Source organism: Neopsephotus bourkii, unplaced genomic scaffold, assembly GCF_033783945.1.
Source record: "Neopsephotus bourkii isolate Nb327-2 ecotype Australia unplaced genomic scaffold, CSIRO-AGI_Nbou_v1 NB_1760, whole genome shotgun sequence".
Lineage (NCBI taxonomy): Eukaryota > Metazoa > Chordata > Aves > Psittaciformes > Psittacidae > Neopsephotus > Neopsephotus bourkii.
In genome coordinates this window covers 10,230,756-10,257,335 of record NW_026902234.1, presented here as the reverse complement: position 1 = coordinate 10,257,335, position 26,580 = coordinate 10,230,756, and the positions used below count along the sequence as shown (strand labels likewise).

The following is a 26,580-nucleotide window of genomic DNA, read 5'->3' as shown; positions in this document are numbered from 1 at the left end:
TTTTCATGGCCACCAGCATACAACCAAAATGCTTTATCTCCACTATCTCTTGTGCACTAAACCTACAAGGGACTCACCTGTGAAGGATTTGCTTTAGCATACTAATCACCCATGGGCAGCACAAAGCGCAGAAGCCAAAGTCCTTCTTCCTTGCATTTAGAGGCTACTTCTTGCAGTCGCAGTGCCCTCTCAGAATGTGGGACCTCAGTCTCTTCTTTAACCTGAGAGAAGTCAAATCCACATCTTCTGATTTCCCAATATGCTCTTACCTCTAGATAATGGTGGAAGTCCTTCCATGCATGCCCTGATGAAACCGAGTCGTTGGTACTGTCACCAAACAAAATCCCTAGTGCCAGGAGGAGAGGACTTGCTTCTGTGGTCCTTCTGCGGTAGTTTGGGCTGTGAAGTGGGAGGAATGAATTCTGGGATCTCTTCCCTGGTCTCCTCATTGCATATTTTTTTAATTCATCTTGCCATATTTTGCAGTGGAAAATATGGATCTTGTTAAACTTCTGCAATCCATTGTAATTTCCAGTGAAAAGTGTTGGTAACTCTTGCTCTTCTCTTGCACATGCTCTTCTCTTGTGCATCACTGTATTTGACACCAGCTTTTTTTGTTTGCACAGTAAGGACTCTGGATACCAAACACAGGGGTGGTGTTTCCACCAGATGGCAGGGCTGTTAAATGCTGGGTATTCAAATCCTATGTGCTTGTGTATGTCTAGACCACATGCTATGTTGTCCATGTATGACCGTTGACATTGAGTAGTAAAATACTGGTCTACAGTTGGTACCATCTCTACTCCTTAATGGTTGAATTTGTTTGTTCAGTGCTCATTGTAGAACTTCAAGATCAGTAGTCTTAAAGTAATTACTTCCTACACACCTCATTCACCCTTCACAAAATACATTTTTGGGATATAGAACAATAATGGGGAAGCATAGCTTGCTGTTTTACATTGTGTTTCATGTAAAATTATTCAGCAAATCTTTTCTATAATGAATATGTATAATAAATCTTTAGCTTGTCACAGGTCTAATCATGAATGGAAAAGAGAAAAGATATCATGTTATTCAAATAGATCTAATGAAAGGAATTGATTCATTTAAACCTCTGCCATTTCTGTGCATTTCCCTCAATTTCATTCCCACTGCATTTCCATCATGTTTTTCATCCAGTTTGAAATACAAACTTTTTCCATCTTACTTAGCAGATCAATCTCATAATGATTAAAGATTTAAGATATTTTTCCCTCCTTCTTTAAAAAAAAAACAGAATAAAAGATGTATGCTTACTAGTGGACTGAACCAACATTTGTCCACTATACAGTGGAAAATGAGCTCTATAGTAAAACTGCTGACCCAACATTAATTTACAGCTTGCATAAGCAGGGTCAGTATAATAAAGCTTCTTCAGTGCCTGTAAGCTATAAATAGGACGCATTTGTCAGTTGCCTTGCCTAGGCAAAATGTACTTGCTTTCCACCCTGCACCTGTGTGCATTTATGTTTCTTAGAATAGCAGTGGAAATGTTTCTGTTCAAATATTTTGTCCATCTTTCAAAACTCAAAAGCCCCTCCACACTTCATTAGAGTCATGCTATCAAACTTTTGTCACCTGAGCACATCAATAACACAGTTTCAAAACAACTGTTTTCTTATAAGTATACTGATCTACCGGTGGTCAGGTATGTCTTTTGATTATTTATCTATCTCTGAAACTCTTTCATATGAAACTCGTGCAATGACAGTCTAAGATGGCTTGCTTTTTGTATGTTCCGGCACCTCTCCGAGAAGCATGCCTAATACAGGTTCATGAAATGCCTAAAATTAAATGCAAATAAGGTGTCTAAGTTGGGAAGACTGGATTCTAGTTTCCCAGTTTTCTAAACTGGGTTATGCCCATAAATCAAACCCACAAAAATCTATAGAAATTGGCCACAGTAAACCCCTGTTCCTCCCAAACTATACACCTGTTCTGTAAGGTAACACGACCTTACCTGTCTTTCTTGATAAATTATTTCCAGTTACAAATTTTTCTTTTGTCTTCTAATCTTTCCTACCCACACTGGAAAAAAAAAAAAAAAAAAAAAAAGGATGATGAAAAAATTCATCTAACAGTATCTGTGGAACATTTGATTCTCGTTTGAGTTGCTGAGATGCCCTGTTGTATTTTGTGTAAATGTAAAAGCAGAGTACAGTGCTGCTGTACTGCATAGGTGCTAACGAGGTCTTTGAGGACAGTGAGATGGACTTCATAGCTGTGTGGACTTGTGCTGTTACAAGGGCTTCAAACGGACTTGGACAAAAATAATAATCATTGGAACAGAAAAAATAAATGGGTGAGAACAGTTTCTTCTAGGTGGATTATGGATCTAGTACAGAACTGTTTGGCTGCTTCAAGATGAATTTTTAGTTTCAGGCCAACTGAAACTACATTTTGAGTTGTTAATATATTCTCTGAAGGGGCCAGCCGCTGGTTCTAAGGATAATACTTGTCTGTGACAAGTAGCATTACTAGTTCTAACCAGCAAAACAGGTTATAGTTTCTTGGTTATGGCTATTTGTGTATTTCCATTTAGGGGAAAAATGGTGCTACTCTGGCAGCTGCTACTAGCTCTGTGTAAAGGAATATTTTGTGAGTATAACAGTATTATACGACAGCATTTTAAGATTAAGTTGTTAGAAACATGGACTACTGTAGGCAGTCTGTTTTGCGTGTTTCAGAGGATTGTGTTGATGTACCCTTTGCTGACATGGGATTTTTTTCCATTTATTTCATTTTTGGTACCTGCTTCATACTTCAGTTCTGTGCTTTTCAGACATGAGATGGAAATAAGGCAATTCTAAATCATTAATTTTCTTCATTTTCAGTATAAAGAGCAATGAATGGGGAGTGGAGTCAGGGACTTCAGCACAGTTTTAAACACTTTTGGAGGCAAGGTTACTTCAAATTATTAACAGGGTTGTTTGATATGTTTTCTTTCAGCTCTAATGCAGATAAGTAGCTTTCCCTCAGCAGAAAGTGTAGAACTTGAATGCTTACCCACATGCATCTTTTTATTTCTTTAGTTGTAAATATTAGAATGCGAGCACTCACAGTCACTCACCATCTAACATGGCTAAAGCCAGGGCACACTGCAGCAGTCTCAGGGATTCACACACCATTCTAGAATGTATGGATAAAGCTCCATGGTGTCCTTTGCAAATAATGGGTGAAGAAAAGAATGTGGTTCCCTCCTCACAGAGGTCTTGGCAACACAAAACACCTCTCATGAGTTCAAGGGAAGTTTGTTTTGCTGTCAGTCATTATTGTTTGTACATCATTACACGTGTCACTTGAAAAAGGAGATAAGAAAAATGGGATCTGAATGTGCCCTGCCCATAGGTTTATATACATGAGAAGAAGCAGAGGATCCTGTGTGAGTTATCATTCAGCACGGATGTTGCCATTTTACACTGCCAGGCGAATAACTTTATCCACCTGTTCTGGAGTTCAAGGATTTCATGTTGAGAGAGAGGCGCGACACATTGGATTAAAAAAACCTAGCTTATTACTATAGGAAAAGATAGGGAGGAAGAGGCAGCAAAGGGTGAAAGAAACAGTGATGGATATCTTTGGTGACTTTTTATCTTACCAACCCCAAAGACCACGTGATGATGATCAGGAAACCAGCTCTGAGAGACATCACCACAGTGCAAGGTGGCAGGCTCAGCCTTAGCAGGTGTCCCCGCAGCATTGATCTGGGTGGTATGAGGTTCTGCCTACCAGCATCGCATGAGGCTCGGGCTTTCATACTAACAAAAATGCACACTTATTCTGACTCGGGGGGGCAGCCTACGCTGGAAGAAGTAGCCAGCAATATCTAGAAAGGTCTCCAAGGGTCAGGACTTTTCCGGGGAGTTCTAAAGTGAAACTTTCCAGATAGGAACTAAAGCTGGACTTTCCAGGGAACAGCCAAAGGCAGAACTCTCCGGGGAGGAGCCAATTTCACTACGGACCATTACCTATTGTCCCTGACACACCACCTTTTTCATTATTATTATTTCCTTCTCACTAACAGGTTATTCATCAGCTTAGACTTTCAGAGAATGAGAGTGTGGCTCTGCAAGAGCTTCTAGATTGGAGGAGAAAGCTGTGTGAAGAGAGAGAAGACTGGCAGCAAATCTTGCACAACAATGAGCAAAGAATCACAGCCCCACCTCCACCCCCTTGTAAAAAGCCAACGTTGCTTAAGAAGGTAGAAGATACCTCCTGCAACAGACTCTCTTCAGGCATATGGGATTCCACGATGTGATTCAGATGTGTGTGTTTGTGGACTGTTAGGAATGAAACCATCTAAAGACTTCAGTCTGCGCTATCAGCAAGTTCTCTTCCCTTCACAAAGTGTGGAGGGATTTTTATAAGCACTCATTCAAGAGCACAGGATGGAGGAGCTGTTTAGATCTGGTGTGTGTGTGTATGTACATGTGTGTGTTTGTTCTTTTCATATATATACACATATACATATATGTATTCATCTGTGACTTTATATATGTATGCATGTGTATATATATATGGAGACAAACTGCACTATAAGTACTTAGTTTAAAAGTACACGAGAATCACGAGTTTTCTTATGGGCATGAAGAAACTGTATTAAGCAAAGGATGATGGGGAGAAGTGTCTGACAGGCATTTTAGAGAGATCAGGAAAGACTATGTGGACACTGTACAGCTGTTTTATATAGTACAAAAATATGATGTTTCTTGTTCCCTAATGAACGGTTTTATTATATTACATGTACACATATATATATTTCTTTGTAGATGTCTGTGTTCTATTGACGTTGCAAACCTGAAGGTTATTTACATGTTTATTACTGGTGTTTTATAACTTCATGCAATTGGTGCTGTCGTTCTTTCTTCAAAGTACAGGTACTACATTCAGTACTCTCATTTTTCTTTCAGAGTTTATCTAACAACATACCAAACAGTTTCAACATGTGTTTTTTCTCAGAACTGGCAATATCCTTTCTAAAATCTAATTCTGAAATTCTTGCAAAGCTTCTATATACAGGTGTGATTTGATGCTGTTCACAGCCATGAATTAGAGAGAATGACTTTCTTCTTGTGGATCTGTGTTTCTGAATGTGTGCAGCTACAACTCAAATCTTATTTCATTCCAGGTTATGTAAAATAATGAGGCACTTATTTAGATTATAAATACGGTTTGAAATTCATACCTGATTATGCATAAGATCAGGTGTCAGTGGAAAGATACATAATGGTAATGAGGTATGAAAATAAGGCTGTGATCTACTGTTACAAGCCAGAAGGTTTTATGGAGATGGGTACATCAAAGGATTATATCCTTATGGTGGTACAGTGATGCATTTATACCTCAAATTTCATGTAATGAAATGCGTTCAGAAATTTAAACATTCTAGTGTGCAAACATGAATTCTGAGTAGTAACATTAATTTATGAGAAACATGCTGCTGGAAACCTGTTAGCTACTGCTCAGCAGTCTTTGAAATACTGCTTTGCCACTAAAAGGTGTAATTTATATATATACACAGGTATTTTGTCAGGGACTGCTTATTTCAAGTTCTTAAACTATGTAGAGCCAGTGTGAAACACTTTCCCTGGCTGTTTGCCCATTCCTATTGGGATCCAGGAAAAAGTGCTTGTAATTTTGCAAGTGGATGTAAAACTAATATTTTCAAATGTAAGCTAGGTTTAAAAAAGTGAGCTCATCCTTGTTTGGAAGTTGTTAGGAAAGTTAAAACCTGCTTGGAGATGTACATTTTTTCCGTCATGTTTGACAGAACTTCAAACAGGCTAAATGGCAAAAAACTCAAATTATTCCCATGAGTATCGTCAAGCTGTAGCAGAATTAAGCACCTTCACTTGCTGGAGATTAAAATAGACATTTTGAGTGGAGAAGGAAGGAGAGACACGAGGTTAGCTCAGAATTTTACCTTGTTGTCAGTGTTAGCTTCACAGAAATCCTCTCTGTTAAGATTCCCCATTTCTATTTCATGGAGAAGCAGGGACTCTGGAATCTGAATTGTACCATTACCTGATGTAAGTGGTCATACATCATTACTTTATCCAGGAGGGACAGCTAACCACTGTGAGGTTATGCAGAAAACATCTCTCACCTGCTACACTTATGTCAAAATAAAGCTTTGCCTGGAAGAATTGAGGTTTCTGTCTTTTCAGATAACCAGGAACTCAGAGATCCCTCTGCAAAAGATCCCTGGATGCATGAAAGCTAATTAACATGACCTTGCAACTACATTGCTTCCAGGGTGCAAGTTGTTACCCTTACATGGCACAGCATCACTATGCATAGCCGTAACAACATCTACCCAGCTAGCTTAGGAATCCTGAACACCTCACTGCACTGAGACATGCAGACATGCCCTCAGGCTTATCACTCCTCAAATGGGCCTGGCAAATGGCCCTGTCATAAGCTAACTCTATTGCTAACTCTCATGCCCACTACCTGACTTGGCAACTGGTAGCAATCAATCCACAGCAGCCTGGCAGTTTAGCGCAAGCTGTAAAAACTGACTGAGAAGCCAGTTTAAATCACGCCAAGATCCTGGCTGCAGCAATGAACTGGCTATCAGTCACCAAGCTGACTATCTGTAAGGTGAGCTTGTGTATCTCCAGATGATACTGTTGTCATTGCTGCATTTGTAATGCGGGAGTACCCAGAGGGGAGAGAATACATTTGTCAAATAGCGTTTAAAATGGAGTTTTAAATGAGAAATAGTATAAATGCACATTACAGTATTTGCAGTCTTTATTAAAAGTTGTGATAGGGCTGTGATCAGCCTCAGCTGCAGGAGCTCAAATGGGGTCTAAGGAAGCTTTTTACTTCTATTTCACAGTCTGTATTGTGCCCTATTACAGCAATGTAAACCAAGTGTGGAAAAAAGGTATGTAGATTTTCTAGCAGTTTTATCAATACATTTACACAGGAGGAGCCTGTACAAACCTGATTCAGGCAATCTGATTCTCTAGACAATAAGCAAATCAGATTATGCCCACTGCTGTGCAGAAGATCTTTGTTCTATTATTCACAAATTCGTGTAAGACATATTTTTCTGGGGGCCTTCCTTAAAGCATGTTACCAGAGTGCAATACAATAAACTAAATAGCAGAAGACATGAGAACTTTTTTTACAACATAGTTATTAATTCCAGGTTATGTAATGGCTAGTTTTTTACTTTGGAGGATTTTTCAGGATATTCCATTAAAATATAGTACTATAGGAATAAAATATTTGTGTTAAAACATGTTTTAAATATCTCTCTAATGGCAGCAAGACACTCCAGAGTGTGACTTATGATGTCATAATTCACACCTAGTGTGTTCATTGGTCCCTTGGCCTTTGGCCTTGTGCCTAACAATGCAGTTGGTAGGGAATTATTATACCATAACTCACACCCTACTGTGTCTTATTGCTTAAATAACCATACCCCCAGAGGTGTCTTAAAACTACCATTAAAGTTTATATTGTGTATCAAAATGTGTTTACAGGGCTGGGAAAATATACTGTTGACATTTTGAAATGTTGAGAAGTAGTTTTAGCAGAACTGTACAGTGCTTGTAAATTAGTCTCCCCAGTGGAGTATGCACCAGCCAATTGCAGTATTTCTTGAGTATATGAAGTCCTCTCGTGCACATTAAAAAATAGCTTAGACACAAAAAAATAAAAAAGCCTTATGAATTTAATATTCTAAAGGGAGAGATTAAACTCTGTGAGCATGCTAATGCCCTTAATATCCAATGAACAATCTAAAATATATTTGCAATAAAGCAATTTCAGGAAGCTGGGATTATCATCAGATAATCACTCCTCCACATTGTGCCTTATTGCTTCATTTTTAATACACAAACAAAACTTCTAACAAATCAGCCTGTCCTTCAGTATAAGGTAAGAAGAATCAAATACATTTTTATACTTTAAAAAGTTACTGGTCTTATAGCCAAGGGAATTCTGAAAACAGATTAAACCACAATAAAAGAAAAACAACAGCTGTTGGCATGAGAAATTTTTAAAGCTTGTAAACCTTACTTGTTACTCCTGAAATAGCACTTGGTGGTTTTTAGTTGCTGTAGTTACATTCCTTTTGCAGGTTATAAGCAAAACTTAGCTTTTAAAAACTGATTTAGATGTTCAGAGAAATACATGCACCAATATTTTACAAAAGAACTGTGTACAGCATGAAGTGATAAGCCTTTTAAAAATTTGTATTGTTTACAAAACAATAGTATGATTGTTGAATAAGTGAATTACCTATTTGCCAGTGATCCTTTTTATTCCTTCTAAAAGGTTGACTTATTTTCATTAATAACTATATTATACTGCAGATCCTTTGTGTGTGGGACAAAGAAGTTCATTAACTTGCTAAGAAAGCGTAATGGATTGTAGCATAGTTCTAAAGTGATAGTAATAGCCATATTCATTGTAGTTTTTAATTCTGCTATATAGTATTGACATCCCTAGTAATCCTGTGATTCTTATCTCTATAAAGCCTGCTAATATCTGAAATGCTCTGAGGAACCTAAGATAAGTTTTGCCATTTGCTTGTTAAACAATAAATGTACTTAAACTCTGTGCAAGTCAGTTTTCCAGAATGATATTAAACATTTCATGGCTTTGTGTTCTAAATATATAGTTTTTAATGAGAAAACACCACTTGAACATAACTATTTGTCAGTAGCTGAACAAAACAGAAGGGTGTATAAGGGATGCTTCTCTTCCACTTTTGCTGTTCTGTGTATACTCAGGATTTTCATTTTGAGAAGAAATAAATCCCAGTGCCAGCTTGTACTGGGGCTGTGAAAATTAGATTGTTAGCAAAGACCGTCTGTCCTCCCACTTTTGGTTTGGCCCTTTTCCTGGCCACATGAATGCACATTGGGTTTGGCTGAATCATTGATTTTGCGATGAGGTGTCTTAGGCAAAAATTTTGTCAAGTCATGATTTGACTTTTTGAGGATTTTTTATTTATTACAGTAAAGAAAAAAACCCATCTTGAATTAACTAGAACTATTTACTTCAATCTTAAGTGGCTTGTTTTGGTTCTCATATATGTGAATAAAATTGCTTCTTACCCTTTCTTATTTCCTTTCCTGTCAGCTTACTTAGGCTAATTTTCGAAAAGACTTTTATGCTGAAAAGAAGTGGTTAAATTAAACTACAGCATAACCTTTAGGTTTAACTTTTGAAATGAAATGTTTTCTTTTAAAAATACTGAAATGGAATATTTCAGTATTTTCAACAGATTTTTCACCTTTTCTATCTGAAATTGTTTGCTGAATGCAGTCTGCATTTACATATAATTTCAACTCTTCACAGACATACTTTTTTCATAAATCTACCCTTCTCTGAAAAGACCATGCTAATGAATATTTAGTTTAAGATGCAGAACTGCTAAAGTCCTTAGAAGCATTAACAGGAAAAAGTTCACAAGCACAAGTATACTGCCATCATAGCAAAGTTCATTTGACAACCATTAGCTAATCCTTTTTTGCCCTCACTGTTTTTATTTGGCCTTTAGAGCCTTTTCAGTAAACATGGATATATAGTCACCCGTCTCCTGATATTCATTAGACTGCTGAAAGAAAAGTGGTGGATTTGTCATACGCTCCCAAGGAGAAGGGAGAAATGTGGTCCAGGTTCTTTCTAATTACTCCTAAATATAAATGACTTGAATATTTCTGAAAATTGGAATTGCAATGGAACTTTCTCAGCTCTCTAGAGGTGAACAAACCACTAAGCTAGAAAGCTGTGTCAATGAAATAGTCACAGCTATTAAATGAATAGCTATGGAGCAACGTAGTATTAACTTTGTGGTCAGGAAAATACTCTAAAACCTAGGGGAGCTGATCTTACATCCTTTCAGGAAAACAACTCCATGTGGATCATTTGAATTAAAACCACCTTTAGCTGTTTTCACTGCAGACCCTCCATAATAGAGTGATCTGAGCCTCAAAAATCAGATAAGCAAGGGGATGTATAGTGTTTCAGTGTGACAAGTCTAGGACAGAAGAGCAGTTGTCTTGTGAATGGGTAAGTTTGGGTAAGTGTTGTGGTAATCTCCAGAGGCTGTGACTTCCCTCATGTTTCTGAACAACATCCTGAGGCTAGATTTTGTCTAAATCCTTGCTTTATGAGTCTAGTCCAATCCAGACTGTGCAGTTAAGAATATCTTGAATAGAAGTTACTCCCCTGATAATCTTTATTATATTTAACATGTCTACTAAAAGTATTTATTCAAGTCTAGCATTTACTGATATAGCTCTCATGTCTGTAATGTGAACTTAGCTTTTAGAAAGCAAAAAACTTACTTTAAAAGGACAATATGAAAATAGGTGCATTTGAAACATATATTCTGGGTGCCTGCTGAGGTCTGGGCTCCCTGAGCCTTAGAGTTAGTGTAAGTAACATGCTAGATGCCACATCATCAAAGACCAAGACAGCAACACAAATGTAGCTGTTAAAGACTTTCCTATGCCTTGATTTTCTGCCATTTATAATCATTGTGTCCTCATCAGGTATGAGCAGTTACGAGATCAGACATCATGCAGCTTGAAAAACATGCGTCTTTTGTCTCCTGGGTGAGATAAACAACAACATCTAGACTTCTCTGAGGTGGAAAAAACATTCTGTTTCATTGATAAAAGGCATAATGATGGATGCTTTATGTCAGGTATCTCATGTAGATGTTCTTACTTTTCTATACCAGATATCATTCCCTTAGACATTCTGCAGCAGGCTTATTTGTTCAAAAGACTCATTGATTTGTAGCTGAGGAATGTGGGTATGGTTTAGGTCCATGATTTTACAAAGATCTTCAGTTCAGGATTTGACCTCAGCCTATTTTTGAGGCAGACATTTGCTGATTTCTGTGCATGTACAAAAGTCCTTCCTCCACATCCAAATAACCTCTGCAAAGATAAAAATAAAAAAAGCAGAGAATCATTGTGAATCTGTAGATTAGTCTTTCGTTTAATCCCTGCATAAGGAAAAAAGAAAAAGGGGGTTAGATTTTGGGGAGGATTTATCTCCAGTAAGGAAGTTTAACACAAAAAACCAGGAAGTTTGCAAATTGTTGAGCCAGCATAGTAAATTTTCCCAAAGTTCCCAAACCTCCCTGCTGCTTAAGTGCTAAAGCTCTGGGACACTGTGTTCGAGAAAAGTGGTGCCTGACCTTTAAGAATGAGAGTACAGGCATGTGTGAAGTCAGTGTCCTTGAAAATATTTCCAAAGTAATGACCTAGGCAAGGACAAAATAACCCTTGAGGTGAACAGGCAGCTGCCCAGGATTTCACTGACAGTTAGCAATTGTTATCCAGAACTTGTGGAGTATGTGGAAAATTATAAAGATCAAAAGCAGTGAAAGGGCTGAAGAGGGGGAGGAGTAAAAAACCAGACTTCTAGTAAGCTAGTCAGCTTTATTTATTTTATTTGATCTGTTTCCTTTTACCCTATTCTAGCAGTAGGAGAAAATACTTAACAAGTGCCTGGAAGATGAGAAGGTTAGCAAACAGCACATATGGTGTTCCCAGAAACAGTATGTATCATCCCACAACATTTTCTTTCTTAATAAGGTAACTGAACTGGCAGAGAGCATCAAAAGCCTTATTAACATTAAAGGAGAAATCAGCTACTGGGCTGGGTTTTTTTCTATGTCCTGTCACATTCTATAAACAAGCTGAAGAAATAAGGGCTGTCACAGAGAAACTTAGGTTGGAAAAGACAACTGGAGCATCGGTTCTCTGTGACTGCACTTCTGTGAGCAGAGGCCTACATGGGGCTGGATTTCTTCTTAACACCTGTGAACCCTCATGTCCTCCCAGCAAAGCTGCTTCCTATCCAGTCAGCCCCCAGCCTGTACTGGTGCACAGGGGCTTTCCACTGGGGATGTAAAACTTAAATTTGTTTTGGATCAATGTTAAGTTTCTGACAGCCCATTCCTTCAGGCTGCCAGCATCCACTGAATATCAGCCCCATCCTCCAAAGCTTCACTGAAATACTGACTCCTCTTCATCCCAGCACATACACAGAACTTGCTGTCTATTATCCACAAATTTAATGATTTTTCTGCTCATTGATAAAGACAGTATTTCCCCCAGTACTAACCCTGGAGGAATGCTACTCTTTGGCTGACAGTTGGTCTTTGTGCTGTTGTCACATGCTTTCAGCCCAATGGTCCAGCCAATTTTTACCCACCTTGAAGTTCACCTACTGGAATCATATCTTCTCAATTTGTCTGTAGGGTGCTGTGGTATACAGCAACCTTGGTTCACAATGAATATAAACAGGTGTTTGAGAATAAGTTTTTAGAAAGTAGTCACTGGCAAAAGAGCAGGAAAGTGAGAATCCACATGGGATTTCTTCTTATGAGACATCTGAGATCAACTCCTTTTTCCAAGTATTTGTTATCTGAGTGGATGGCTGAGCAGGAAGAACATATATAAAACTAACAATGAGACCAAATTCAAATATACTTGTAAGAACCCTGGAAAAGAAGTCAAAGTGATGATACAAAGACTGCCAAAAGTTTTCCCACAATGCAGGAGAAGAGATGATCATTTCTCTCTCAGTGTAGGAAAAGCATGCCCACAGACTCCGAAGACAGCAGAGCTTTAAGACTTACAGCTGTCTAGAGAGTCAGGGAAAAGATCAGTTTTGGAAGACCATGTCTGGGAACTGGGGGAGTCTGTGTGTAATGCACCAAGTTGGTGAGCTGTGGTACACAGCACTTGGCATGAAAACAATTGTATTGTCATAACTGTGGTATTCCACAGATATATACTTTATGAATGCGTGTGTCTCTTTTGCTGTCTGTGTTTGTAAATTTAACGTGTGTTCCTTAGTAGGTAGGACTACAAACAAACTGCTTATAGGAACATTAAGATTCTCCATTCAACCTTGACAACACAGATGTTGTTCCATTGTATGTCCTCATCATGTTAGAAATGTCCTCTTTTCCCTGTAAAACCCATGCATGATAGCTCTGTAACCTGTTATTTGGAGAAATAATAATTCCCATGTCCTCCTCTCCTTTTCACACAAAGAAATAAAAAGTGGTAGGAGTTCTGTGAGAAGATAAAGCAAGTTTTAGTTCTGTTTGGGTACAATCATAGAACATTTCAAAGGTACCACTGGACAAGGAAGTAGCTTCACAAGACCATGACAGTTGAAGACAGGCAAAAAAGTGATTTTTGTCTCTCCCTTTCAATGTTATTCTGTTTAGAGAAACAAGACTTTGTTTTCTTATATTTATTACAGACAATGACATACTTAACATTATGACAGTAAAAAAGGTCTTGAAACTGCCAACAGCCATGAGTTATCTTTTTACAGCCACAGGCTGCTATTGAAGATCTGTTTCATTTTGTTGAAGCTTTGACATGAATCTACCACCTTTAAAATACGATAAAGTAAACGTCTGTGATCATTCAGCTTTCAAGGGCTGTGAGATTGCTAGCTAGGGTGAGCTGTGACAGCTCTCTAGCAGGTGATGAAGCCATGAACTCATTTCCCCACAGGATTTCAAACAGCCAAGCTGTAGCAAAAGTGCTCACTTAATTTAAGCATTGAATGTTGTCCCATATATAGAAGACAAAAGGCACGCTGCTGCTTTCATAAATGTTCTTCTGAATTGTAAATTGTTACTTAATAGATATGAAAATGTCTCTCACCTTTACTGAGATTAGCTGGTCTTGAAGAGGCTACTTCACTATCAGAAACAAGTGGGAACCACCATAGAAAGTCTTTCCCACAGCTTGTCAGGGTCAAGTGACTAGCTCTGAGAACTCATTATGGCCTCTAATAAAAGCACAGCTCTTGCTTCTAATCACAGAACCTAGTTTAGCACAATTCCTAATTTAAACACATGTAAACACGTCGAGGGATATAAACCCCAGAAGTTATGACCCAAGAGCACTTGCAATTGGAAGGGGTCACTCAGACACATGGAAGTTTTTTATTTTAATCTGATCATTGACCTCCATAGTAGTAAACTTTATGCAAAGTGTGCCCTAAACACTTATGTAGACAAGATGCTTGTGGTTTTGGAAGTTTTGCTTTTTCTCCTCATTACAAAGTAAGAGTCAGGAAAATAACTGTTTTAAGCATCAAACATTAAAATGTAGTGAAGTGTAAATGTGAAGTGGTGAGCAATCAGGTTCAGCACAGATAAAGATTCAGTGGAATCATGAGTGGTTTTGCTGTGGGCTGTTCAAGATGGGGCTGAAAATTACTGCTGAAGCACAGTTTAGTATTGAAAGCTGAACATTCTTATTTGACAGGTCTGTTCATTTCATATATTTAGCTTTACCTTCTCTTTTTAATTATAAAAACCAGTTTACCTACTCTTTGTACTCTTGAACACTTAACATAAACAGCTGTGTATTCATTTTTCCATTTGTGCTTCATCATTTCACTTTAGCCCAGTTGGATCATTGAGACTTTTTGCAGTGTCAATGGAGACAGGTACTCATCAACGATTTATTCTTCACAAATTTAAGTCGACTTAGTTGTCTCTCTGCATGTGAAAAACGCTCCTTTTATTTATCAATAATCTGATGCAAGACAACTTGTTTCCCTCATTTGACTCTTACCTCCTAGCCAGGTAGGAATACTACTGCTGTGCTGTTCCTAGTGTACTAAGAAGCATCTACTAACCAACATTTTTGAGGCACCTATTTAACATGCTAGGTGCTTCAGATTCTTTTTCAACATAACAGACATAATTTCTGTAGCAACATTAGTAACATTAGTAAATTTGCAGCTCTGTGAATGTTAATGTAATAAACTGTTAGTGCACATTATTGTTCTATGCATTGTGGTTAGAATGAAATCTCTTTCCCTGTTACACAGAGCTCCATGTACTTACACTCACCATGCTTAGAGAAAGCAGAGATTTAGCCCTTTCATCTTGTAAATATTATGCCATATCTTCACCTTTAGTTTACTTGTGATCTTTCAAAAGAAGCTCCATTCGTCACCTAAAGGAACTGTGTACTATGAAATAAGGATAGAAGAACATCAGCCACAAAGTCCAAATAGGCATGCAAACAAATAAAAGCAACTTGGACCTTTCTGCTTTCATATTTTTATCACTTTTCATTCAAATGGAAGTTTTGGCCTTTCATTATCAGCATAAAATGGAGTCAAAAGACACATTCTACTTCATTATGTGCAGCAAAAAAGGATTGTACAACAGAGAACTATTTTCCATCTCTCATGCGGATATGGTCATTATTTACTGGAGGCTGTTTTGTAACACAATGACCATCTGTCAGTAAGCACCGAAAACACTCAATCATGCTGGCTGTTATTGTTAAAATGCCACAATCAGTGACTGCTGTGGGGGATTAATAGATTTTTTTGCACTAAGAACAATTACATATTTAGAAGGCCAAATTAGGTCTCATTGGAGTTGGTATAAATCCAGAGCTACTCCACTGGAATCCAGGTATCATCTCTAGATTTATAGCAGGATAGTAGATGTCAGACTTTGACCCAGACCTTTCATAGGATGATTTTTGAATCAATTTTTTTGAAATATCCATAACTGAAAATAAAAGTACATTAAATTGCACAAGAAAAAGAACTGAGACCATGGTTTCTTCCCACACTGAAGGAATAGTTCAGAATTATGTTCTGCAATTCTGCAGAAAGTTAGATAAAATTATTGATATTCAATTGCAGTTATGTTCAGTGAGCTTTCCTTTTGAATGTTATGTCATATTTATTTGAGCACACTTGGTCAGGAGCATTATGTCCGAATGAACCACCAGCTACATTAGCAAACCCTAGGATTACAACTAGGTATAATTCTGTACAAACCTGTATAATTAAACCCTTTGGGGAAAGTCTGGAATGAGGTTTGTTCAAATGCAGCTGTGTGATTACAAGTACATCATTAACATTTTTCATATATATATAAAGGGAAGCAGTGCCCTCAGGGTAGCAGAATGAGTGAGAAATATGGCCTATACGTTGAAGGTCGTATGCTATACAGGGGTGGGAAAACATTTCTTAATCAAAAAATCCTCACTCCATATCATTTATTATGACCATAGGCTATAATTACTTTGCCTATTAAAATGCTTAACTCGGTTAACAATCTAGTTAGTGAGTATTACATATTTCAGCTGAAGGAGGAACAGGAAGGCGAAAGGAGGGAGTGATGGGGGGGACTCTAGTATTGAAAGAAGTTGAGTATCTCCAAGAAGTCTTTGTAAACCTCAAATCTTTTTGGTGTCACAGGCTACTGAGGAGCTTTCAGGTGCTCAGCGTTTCACACAGAAGGCTCTGACATCTGGTGGAGCTGGTCCTTATGGTTGCTACCTCAGAAGCCTCATTCCCTCATTAAATCACACCTCCCTCATGTCCTGCTTCTCTTTGGTGCCTTGCTGACAAATGCCCCATGGCACCCAGACTTTCAAAACAGGAGAGCTGCATGCAAGAAGTCTAATGCTTCCCACTGCTTCATATGCCCTTATCACCCCACCATGTGGGTGAGACAGTGCACAAGGTGTTAGTGTCACAGGGACATGGAAAGGGAATATCCCAGCAATGTGGTTTCACAGGAAGGGCACAGCTCTGCATGGTCCTTCTGTCCCTCCCTACATGGACAGCATGGAGTGTGAGGAGGATAACGGAAGCAGATTAGGATATTTCTGTCATGTGGCCTAACAAAACCATTCTCATTGGAATGACACCTGCCTGTACTCACAAGACATGAAAATATGTTGCTAAATGGACAGTCAGAAGCATTTGCTTTGGAACCTCTTAATTCCAGCTCTACACAACCTCTACATGCCCAGAAGCAAAGATCTGAAAGCAACCACACCTTCCCACTCCTCTGCCACTGCCTCAAGAAAGCATGAAAGCCACTCTCCCAAAGGGCCACCAGGTGTCATTTTGCAGCTGCATGTAACTTACCTGTCTTTACAATATTAAACCTTTACTTTTTAGATTGCATGCAGTTCTTATGAAAGACTAGCATTGTGTGGGCTGAGTAGGCCTGGAGAGATCACTCAACTGGTTTGGAGGATGAATGTATCCTTTGACTGCCTTTTCCAGTCTGTGAGCTTCCCATGGACTGATGTTAATTTATCCAAACCTGTGTATTACTCACAGCTTGTTAGCCATCTGACTAAATAAGTTGCATCCTGTGGCAGTCAAGCTCCACAGCCAGTCATTTTTGGCTCTGTGTGACTGGTCCCCTAAGTCACAAGGGATTGTTTCAGTTTCCCACTCAGATGACACAAGCATTATAAACAAACACAAGCTTGATTAAATTGCTAGGCTTTGACTCATAGGCTGGCAGAAAGCTAGGAGCGTGGTAAGTAGGGAAGTCCCACAACCATGCAGAAGGCAAGGACAATTTTATTGCCCAGATGCCCTTAGGTGCCATGCTCTTTCACTTCAAACATGGAGATAATTCAGGTAGCCTTAAGCAGCAGATTTTAAGGGCTTGTGGTTGTGAGTTTTGAGAAGAATTGTTCAAAAGGTTTATTAACACACAGCAAAATGATTTATGGAAATAATACTTAGTAAATAAGCCCCAGAGATGTTCAAATAAATTATGCTCTATCTGATCATGTGCATTAATATTGCCTTCAACTTCTTATGTGACTGCTAACTGCTAAAATAACCTATGAGATGATGTATTTACTGAGCTTTTGTTACATGATACATAAACTGAAACCAGTGCAGCCAGTGAACTGTCTTCAGTTAAGATGTGACACTGTATGACATTTAGCTTTTGTGGTATGATGAGGTAATGTGACAAGACATGAACATATGCCACAAACCAAAGGTCAGAATAGATTCAAATGGATGCACCTTCTTTTAGCCTGGCCAGTCACTGTCCATTTGTAAGAAAATCTTCCAGACCACCACACATTTCCAGCAACAACTGATGGTCATGTAGTAGGTGTATTAATTCCTTGGCAGCAAAGCTTACTGCCCACTTATCCACAACACCTTTCTATCTAATGGAAATTGATTAGAAAACACTTTTCCTCAGAAGATTTACTTATATGCATGCTTAATTTTGGGCAGCTGCCTGGTTCAGAGGGACCATGTCTATACTGATGGGCAGAATATCTGTCCCTCGACATCCACTGCTGGTTTGTGGAGGAAGAATAAATATACTGTCTTTATTCATATGACCTGAGGGATCACTTCGGTATGTCTTCAATGGTACCCTCCTTCCATCAGTCCTGACCATCCCATTCATCTAGGGGACTTGTTGAAACTTACCGTCACTGTATTCTTGCTTGTATGCCTGAATATTCTTTGGCTAAAGTCTATAGCCTGGGGAGGAAAGGCAGATGGTATGTGCCTAGATTGTGTTTCAGGGATGCAGAAGCTGGCAGGCACTTTCACATCCCACAACATTGGCAGAGCCAAAGTGACTTACCAAAATTGGGACTTGCACAGAACACACAGACACCCAAGTCCAAAGCTGTGATCCTGTTCAGCTGCTCAAATTTTGCTGAATTCCATTTCAATATTTCAGTTTAAACTTTTCCAGATACACTGAGTAACACCTCAGTTCATGCACAGCCCTGCTCAAGTCTTTGCAGATGGGAACAAGACGGTATCTATTCTGTAGCACTGATGGGGAATTATAAAACATGGCTGGACCTTGGCATAGGTATTCCCTAGAAACTCAGAGATGTTTCAGATGCAAAGGTTAAGGCCCTTCACAATGTTGAAACATATAAGGTTGGAGGTCAGCAAGCCCAATCATCTTTTCATGTACTAAGTCAGGACCAACAGAATCTACTATCTGCAGATCATCACTGACAGGTGAAGTTACACACTGCTACAACTCCAGTTTTGTTTTCCTTTGTTCCACCCTTTTAACAAGCTAGAATGTTTTTCTGATGCCCAAAATGATTGGTTTGTATTGAAAATGAAGATGATTTCCCCCTGTCTTCACCTGTGACTACACAGATTTGTTGCTTATTTACACCTTTATAATGCATTTTGTATAGTGTGTCGTCACACTGAAGTCTTACTTGAGTGAGAGGATGAAAAAAAAAAGGATGAAACCAGAGAGAAAGGATATTTCAGTAAATCATTTTACAAGAAATGCCCATGGTTTAACATGTTTTAATATAGAGTCCAAAATTACTGAGAGTATGAACTGTAGCATTTTGAAGCCAGATCTCTCACTATATTACCACTGAAATCAACAGATGTCTTTGTAGATCTAGATGTCAAGCTGTGATTTCTCTTACTTAACTTTAACTGCCTAACAGTGAGATGAGCACTTCAAGATTTTTACATTGGCTGAGAGGCAGAAGAGGAGGAGAACTTGGGGGTGTTGGTTGATGAGAAAATGAACATGAGCCAGTAGTGTGCGCTTGCAGCCCAGAAAGCCAACTGCATCCTGGGCTGTGTCAAAAGGAGTGTGACCAGCAGGTCGAAGGAGGTGATCCTGCCCCTCTACTCTGCTCTCGTGAGACTTCACTTGGAGTATTGTGTGCAGTTCTGGTGTCCTCAGCATAAAAAGGACATGGAACTGTTGGAACAAGTCCAGAGGAGGGCCACGAGGATGATCAGGGTACTGGAGCACCTCCCATATGAAGACAGGCTGAGAAAGTTGAGGCTGTTCAGCCTGGAGAAGAGAAGGCTGCGTGGAGATCTCATAGCAGCCTTCCAGTATCTGAACAGGGGGCTATAGAGATGCTGGGGGTGGACTCTTCATTAGGGACTGTAGTGACAGGACAAGGGGTAATGGGTTTAAACTTAAACAGGGGAAGTTTAGATTGGATATAAGGAGGAAATGCTTTCCTGTTAGGGTGGTGAGGCACTGGAATAGGTTGCCCAAGGAAGTTGTGAATGCTCCATCCCTAGCAGTGTTCAAGGCCAGGTTGGACAGAGCCTTGAGTGACACAGTTTAGTGTGAGGTGTCCCTGCTCATAGCAGGGGGGTTGGAACTTGATGATCTTAAAGTCTTTTCCAACCCTAACTATTCTATATGATTCTATATTTCTCATTTTCTATGCTTCCTTAGCCCTGCTCATATATATCGCCAAATCTGAAACAGATTTGAAACTGTCATTTTCGTATTCATTGTTACTAGTTATTCTTTTAGTTCTTTGTGCTTTTCATGCTTTTAGTGCTCAAAACTCAAAACTAGTTTTAATGGCTTCTTATTTTTATTTCATTCTGACATAAATGACAAATACGGTGTATGGCACATTCTCAGAGGAGAAAGCAGAATATCAAGGAAACTGATTCTGAGAAATTTTTAAATAAGGAGACTATTCTCAGGATCAAATATTAGAGAAATGAGTCAAAAATGGTTTTGTTTTCCTCTCTATAATCAATGCAAACTTAATTGGATGCAGTATATACTTTTTTTCCTATTGATTTTTGTGTTCTTATTCCTGTTTGACTGCTGGTTTTCTAGCATGTCCCAGGCTTTTTGGATATTATTTTCCCCCATATGTTTTTTTGGCTTCTTCCCATTTAGCTGCATCTGAATTCTTTTTTATAAAAATGTAGTCACAGACAACACATTTTATCTAATTTTATAAACACATTTCATTCCGTGGAGCATCAGAATGGTCACTAGGTATGCAACACCTTCCTGTGTTAAGGACCCTCTAGGTCAAACAGGGCTGCATGGTGAATTCATACGCGTGAATTGTACAGATGAAGGTCACTTTAGCCATCAATGCAATCACAGAAGAGCTTTCAATGAACACTCAGCTTATATGAAAAAAGAAACACCTGGTAAGCTGATATCTCTCTTGACTAAACAGTATCTTTAAGAACCCAAGGACCAAAGTCTCCAGGAAACCCGAGTGATGAATAGGTACAAGATTACATGTTAGCTCTTGATGTGGCTGAAAATCTGAGCCATGGTCCTCCATACAGACTGTACATGCTCTGAAATCTCTGAAAGAGCTGTACTGAGTGTAAGACATTGAGAATGTTGCTGCTCTCCTGCTGTCCTTACTACTTGCTGCCCACCTGCCAGCTACCTTGTATGGGTTTGCTTGCTGCCTTGTTCAGTGTCTCAGAATTTACATTCCAGACACAGGGAAGTCTGGGAACAGCAGAATAGGAGGAAACATAGCAAGGATCCTGCATACCCTTTGTTAGGCAAACCCTGATTGCTCTGATACCCCAGTGACAGCTTCTGGCTACCAGGGTCTGCACGTTATTAGAATATTTCACATTAGCCTAAATGACAGATAAGCACTCCAGGAAAGTGAGTTAGTCCATCCTATTTCCCTGTCAATTCTCTAGATTAACACTCACTGTAACTGCTATTCCACAAGTACCTTCCCGATGAGGTCACTGTGTAAGGCTGCATTTTGTGTCTTTATTTGCTGGAAGGTACCATGGCAAAATCTTTATCACAGAACAGTTAGATATTAGAATAAAAATGTATTCAGAGTTCATAATTTAAAATAAAAACAAAAAGCCTCTAAAACAAACAAACTGAAAACCCATGCATGTCATCAGGTGGCTTTACAGTCCTGTATACATGCTTCCTTATTTTCATTGTTATGTTCAGGGAATGTGTAAAGTGGAAGAAAGAAAAAAAAAAGTGGCAATGAGCCTTATTGCAAAATGCCATGCACAAAACTAAATCTTGTAGTACCATTTCACAAATCTTCTTGATGCGTGGATACTTGGTTTATGAGGAAAATAAGTTCATTTCATATCTACCAAGAAAGCATGGCCTCTTGAGGTTAATCTTCTCAATGGGCACCTTTGTCAGCTTGTTTTGGAAAGCTTCAGAGTAAGGGAGGTCATTCCTGCCTTTCTCTGTGCTGCGCTGGTAAGGCCCTGGACATCAGTTCTGTAGCCTGATACTCCAAGACAGACCTAATATGATGTTAAACCTGTGCATCAGTTTGTATTTCCATTTTCAAAACTGCCCTGTGGTACCAGGCATCTAAATCACTTGATCAGCAATGCAAAACTCAAGGTTTGGTCTCTGCCTCTGCAAAGAAGTCTGAGGTAAGATCCCAAACAGAAACTTTATCAGAGAATTCAGATCCAATTGCATGGCTGGGTTCAACTGTCATTCAAGCAGAAAAAATGTGTTACTAGTGGAACAATCTTACAGGGAACACAGAAGCATTGTTCTATGAAATGAATTGTGAGTTTGATTCTCAGGGTGATTTCACACTAGGAGCAAATGAAATAACAATGATAAAAAAGTCTTAATTGCTTTTAGAAAGCTGAACTTTAGCAAATTTAGTATTCTGCTGTGCACAAGAAGAAAAAATACCTTCTTCTTTATCTAAATCAAAAGATTTTAGAATAAATAAAACTCTTAGGCAACTGGTATTAGGCCCTTAAGTCTAGAATTATGAGGAAAGGTCAGAAGGTAAAAAGGACAGGTGAGTCACTATGCACAGATAAGCACCTGCAGTCTCTACACAGCCACTGTAGGCAGTCAAGAAGCTCTGGAGATCTGTAAAGGAAATCTTCCCAGATGACTGTCTATGTATATGCTTACCTGTTTATGCTGACTAACTTGCTATGACAAGAAAGGTTGGAAAGTTTTGTGTACATGTAGAGATCACTTTCAAAAAAATGAGAAACAGTTTTCAAACACTTAAGCCCACCCCTTGTATTAAAAAGTCTCCAAAAAACTGAAGTGCCTGTATCCAGCACGTGTACTGCCAGGTGACTCAAATTTTCTGGTACACAAACCCTTGTTACCTCATTGAGTATATACTGTTCAGTCCTCTGGAGCAAACCATTTCACTCTCTCTGAAACAAACCCCAGCTGCTGCTCAGGGGTGAAGTTGTGCAAAGCACCACCTCTAGTAAGCAGCATGAACACAACTGCATCCGGTTTGGTGCCTTAGACTTACTGCTAAGTGGGCTATACAATTTGAATCTACCTATAGCAAAATCCCCCCATCAAAAATGGCTTTTGTCAAATGGTATGGTAAGCCTTACCTTGTGCCATGTGTCCTGTAGGGAACAGTCCACACAGTCTCTGGAGAACAGGAGCTGTTCTATGTCAGAGAAAACTGAAACACTACAAAACTTTGCATCCTCCCTCACCCCTGCCACCGCATTGCTAATTTATGGTAAGACAGTGTCTGCCTTTCAAAGAGTTACTGTGTTGTAACTAATAACGTTGCATGGAAAACTAAAAGGAAGTAAGTAAATTATTGAACCCATTCCCTCTGAAATGCAGCATTATTTCAACATTTAACAGGCATGATTATCTAAATCTGCGGGTTCTCCTTTCTGTCTGGAGAACAAGAGAAGCAATCCTTAAGTTTGGGGTGGAAATACAGATTTATCAGCTATTACCATATATCTACAAATTGTCAATGTCCTTTAACACTTCCCCATTGCCTCTAGATTGAAGTAGTTTTCATTTAGCACATCCTCCAAGCTTACACTGACTGCGATCCACAGACACTATATATATCAAGCTTCACTTTTTAAGAAACTGGGATTTTTTCCCAAACCTGCAGAGGCTGGGGTCATTAACTAGTAAAATCTTACTTGTTCAGAAAGGAAAAAAAAAAAGAAAAAACCAACAAACCAAACAACAACAAAAGCTCTGCTAAGAAATGCAAACTTGAGAGTGGTTTGTGTTAGCCCATAATTACAAAAATACTTTAACAGCATAAAGCAGCAGTTCTGCAGGAGGTGTAGCCAGTTCTGCTCATTTTCCTCCCCGGCCCTGCTCACCTCCACCCCACACTGCCCACTACCCTGTGTCTGCACTAGTGTCAACTAGTATGGCTGAATGGTGAACAATAGTGGGAAACAGGCTTGAGCTCTTAAAACAGCTAATTTCAAACTGGGTCAGTTCCTTGATCTGCTTTTCCATGCCACCACGTGGACAGCTGTTTTGGCACAAGACCCAGTATGGTGAAAAAGGCAGGAACACTCAGAGAGGCTATGAGATGTGGGAAAGAGAGAGCTGCTGCTTTCCGCAGCACCACTAGCTTCCTCCTCCTCTGAGGTGCTAGGAAAGCTGCTGATTTAAAAACCCAGCCTCCAAAACTGGGAGGACTCAGTCCAGACTAAGGCATATTAAGAGACACTTGGGCTCCCATTTAGTGATAGAATGGCAGCCTTTCAGAAAGAGACCAGCCCTTGCTCTAAGAGGAATGAAAATCTGAATCACTGTTTTCTCTCTGGCTTCTTGGGCCTCTCTCTTTGCAGTATTGGCCTGCTCTTAACTGAGTCCTAGATCAAACTCCTGGAAGACAAGTATCATGGACATGTTTAGTGACGTAGAAAATGAAAAGACATTTATCTGAATATGTAATGTTTATTCCTGCACAAATAAGATGAAAAATAATGAAGCTTATCAATGTTTATGCCCACTGATATGTATTGATCACTGTCATAACTCAAAAGGGAAGTAAATTTAAGATTTCACATTTGTCTCTAACACACTATTGACTACTCAGGTCTGTTTTATTTCCAACAGATAGAGACAAAAGCCCGGATTAATGTCCGTAATCTGATCCAGAATGGAAATTCTAGTGTTCCTTTTCCTGGGCAAAAAGTGAATCCGTTCTAAAGTGACTGCAAAAGCCCCGAAGTCAGAAAGATCTAAAGAGGAGTAAATAAAGTAAAGAGGGCAGCCAGCTCGCATAGTTTCCATGTCATATTCTCACAGTCTAACATTCTGTTCTCTCCAAGGAGGAAATAACAATATAATGTACAGGCCTGCCACTACTGCTATTAATATCTTGGAATGCATCCAGAAGCACATGGGTGCAGGAGAATATGCTGTTCCTAGTAATGATATAAATGTTTAGATGGTTTTCTCTATGACGCTAAGCCTGGATTTCTTTAGTATGCTGCATTGCATAGGTCCTTATTTTCCAGCTCCTTGAAGGGTGGGCCAATCAAGCTTCCCATTTTAAAGTTAAGTTGCAGCATAACAGAAGTACTACAAGTTCCAAAACAATGTATGATCTCTTTCAGCTATTTTGGTGAACAACAAAAAAAAAAGAAGAAAAAAGGAGCGGGGAGGAGGATGGAAAGTAAAAGAAAAACAGAGAAGCGAACCAGAATAGTGAAAACGATTCTTAATGTTCAGCAGAATATCATATGCAGTTACCCTAGGAAAAGCTTTTATGATTTAGAATTACCTTAACAACGTAAAGCTTCTTCTCGATAAACAAGTACACATCCTTTTGGCATCTGAAATTCTCTCCTCAGAGGTTTGGTATGGTGAACTTCCCCAATGTAGCCTGTGTGGTGAATGCCAGAATAGCCAGCCAGACACTTTCACTCCAGACTGCACTTGTCCATCATTAGGTACACCTGAGCCCTAGAAGAGCAAGTGAAAAGGCTCACTTCTTCACTGTAGAAGTGAAAGTGGCTTCTAAGCACAGGCTATAGTTAGGAGGTACTGCTTTACCCATAATGTTTGTAATTTTCCTCTTCTACTAGTTTAAAACTGAAACCTGACGGAAAAAGTAAGAGAAAGTTGGGGGGACAAAATGCTGCATTCAGTCACCAAGTGGCATCCAGGCCACTGGCCTGGGTATTTGGGCAGCACCTGAAATAGCATGCAATCTTCACAATGATGATCCAAAATTGCCAGCTTTTCTGTGTGCAACTGCCAAGGGAGAAACAAAGAATTAACAAGGGTAGTAGGAAATCCTTGATCAGTGAGTGACAGTAATGCATCTCTTTCCATGTAAGATATATGCATCAGAACACTTCTCTTTTAAAGCTGTAAAAAGTGGTTGAGCATTCTCTGTGCTACACAACTGTTTGTACGGTTGAGTGATCCAGAACATGGAGAGATTTTCTCTATCCCCTCCTCTGCTTTAAGTGATTTAGAACCACACTCTTACTTTCTTGTACAGCACCCTGGATCCAAGGATGATGGACTGTCAGTGTACAATTAAGTGTAGCTTGTGAGGGTTCCTTACTTCCAGAGCACCCACACAAGTGATCTTCCTGCTCAGGCTGGCCATGCACTGATATGCCGCAGATAGATCGGGCCAGTTCCTCTCCAGCAGGATTGATTGTCTCAAATACAGCTTCAGACAAATATTGCTTTGGGTAGCAAAGCAGCATAGCTGTGTATGAGTGTAGTATCTGAGGTCTTTAGCCGTGCCAAAGCTGAGCTGGGAGAAGGCAGTGCAGTGTCTCCTGCTTGCATCCACACCCATATGACACTGGTATGGGACTATAGGGTCATGATGTGTGGAAGCCCTCCCTGGAGTTGTCTCTGGAGACTTGGAGCACTGGGAACTGCAGTGCAGCTAGGCCGCTGCCAAATCACTGTCCCAGTGAATCTGAACTCATCCCAAGAGATCAGGTGTCTGTGAGCCTATATTACATCCATTCTGCTACCTGAGCAAGCTGTTTTGATGATTCCTTAGGTGTTCCTACAGCAGTGCAGACATGCTATTCAGAATAGCCTCCACTCATTTAACTAGGTAACTCCAAGGGTAGGATGTCTTTTGTCACAAATTGCAGAAATGTGTTGAAAGGATGCAGTGAAAGCATTCCTCCCGACACCCCCAGCCCCCCCAGTACTATTCTTATATCAAAATACCTGAAAACACG

At 39.3% G+C, this 26,580-nt stretch overlaps 1 protein-coding gene across 7 annotated transcripts in view; it reads left to right on the top strand.

Moving 5' to 3' along the window:
* The window catches only part of MYO16 (myosin XVI), a 377,031-nt gene extending 372,429 nt beyond the window's left edge, over positions 1–4,602 (top strand). For all 7 annotated transcript variants that reach the window (XM_061377886.1, XM_061377881.1, XM_061377882.1 and 4 more), the window contains one exon: positions 4,064–4,602. In XM_061377886.1, coding sequence (XP_061233870.1) covers positions 4,064–4,297 — 234 coding nt within the window. In that variant the 3' untranslated portion in view covers positions 4,298–4,602. The remainder of the gene's footprint in view (positions 1–4,063) is intronic.
* Positions 4,603–26,580: the final 21,978 nt, after the last annotated feature.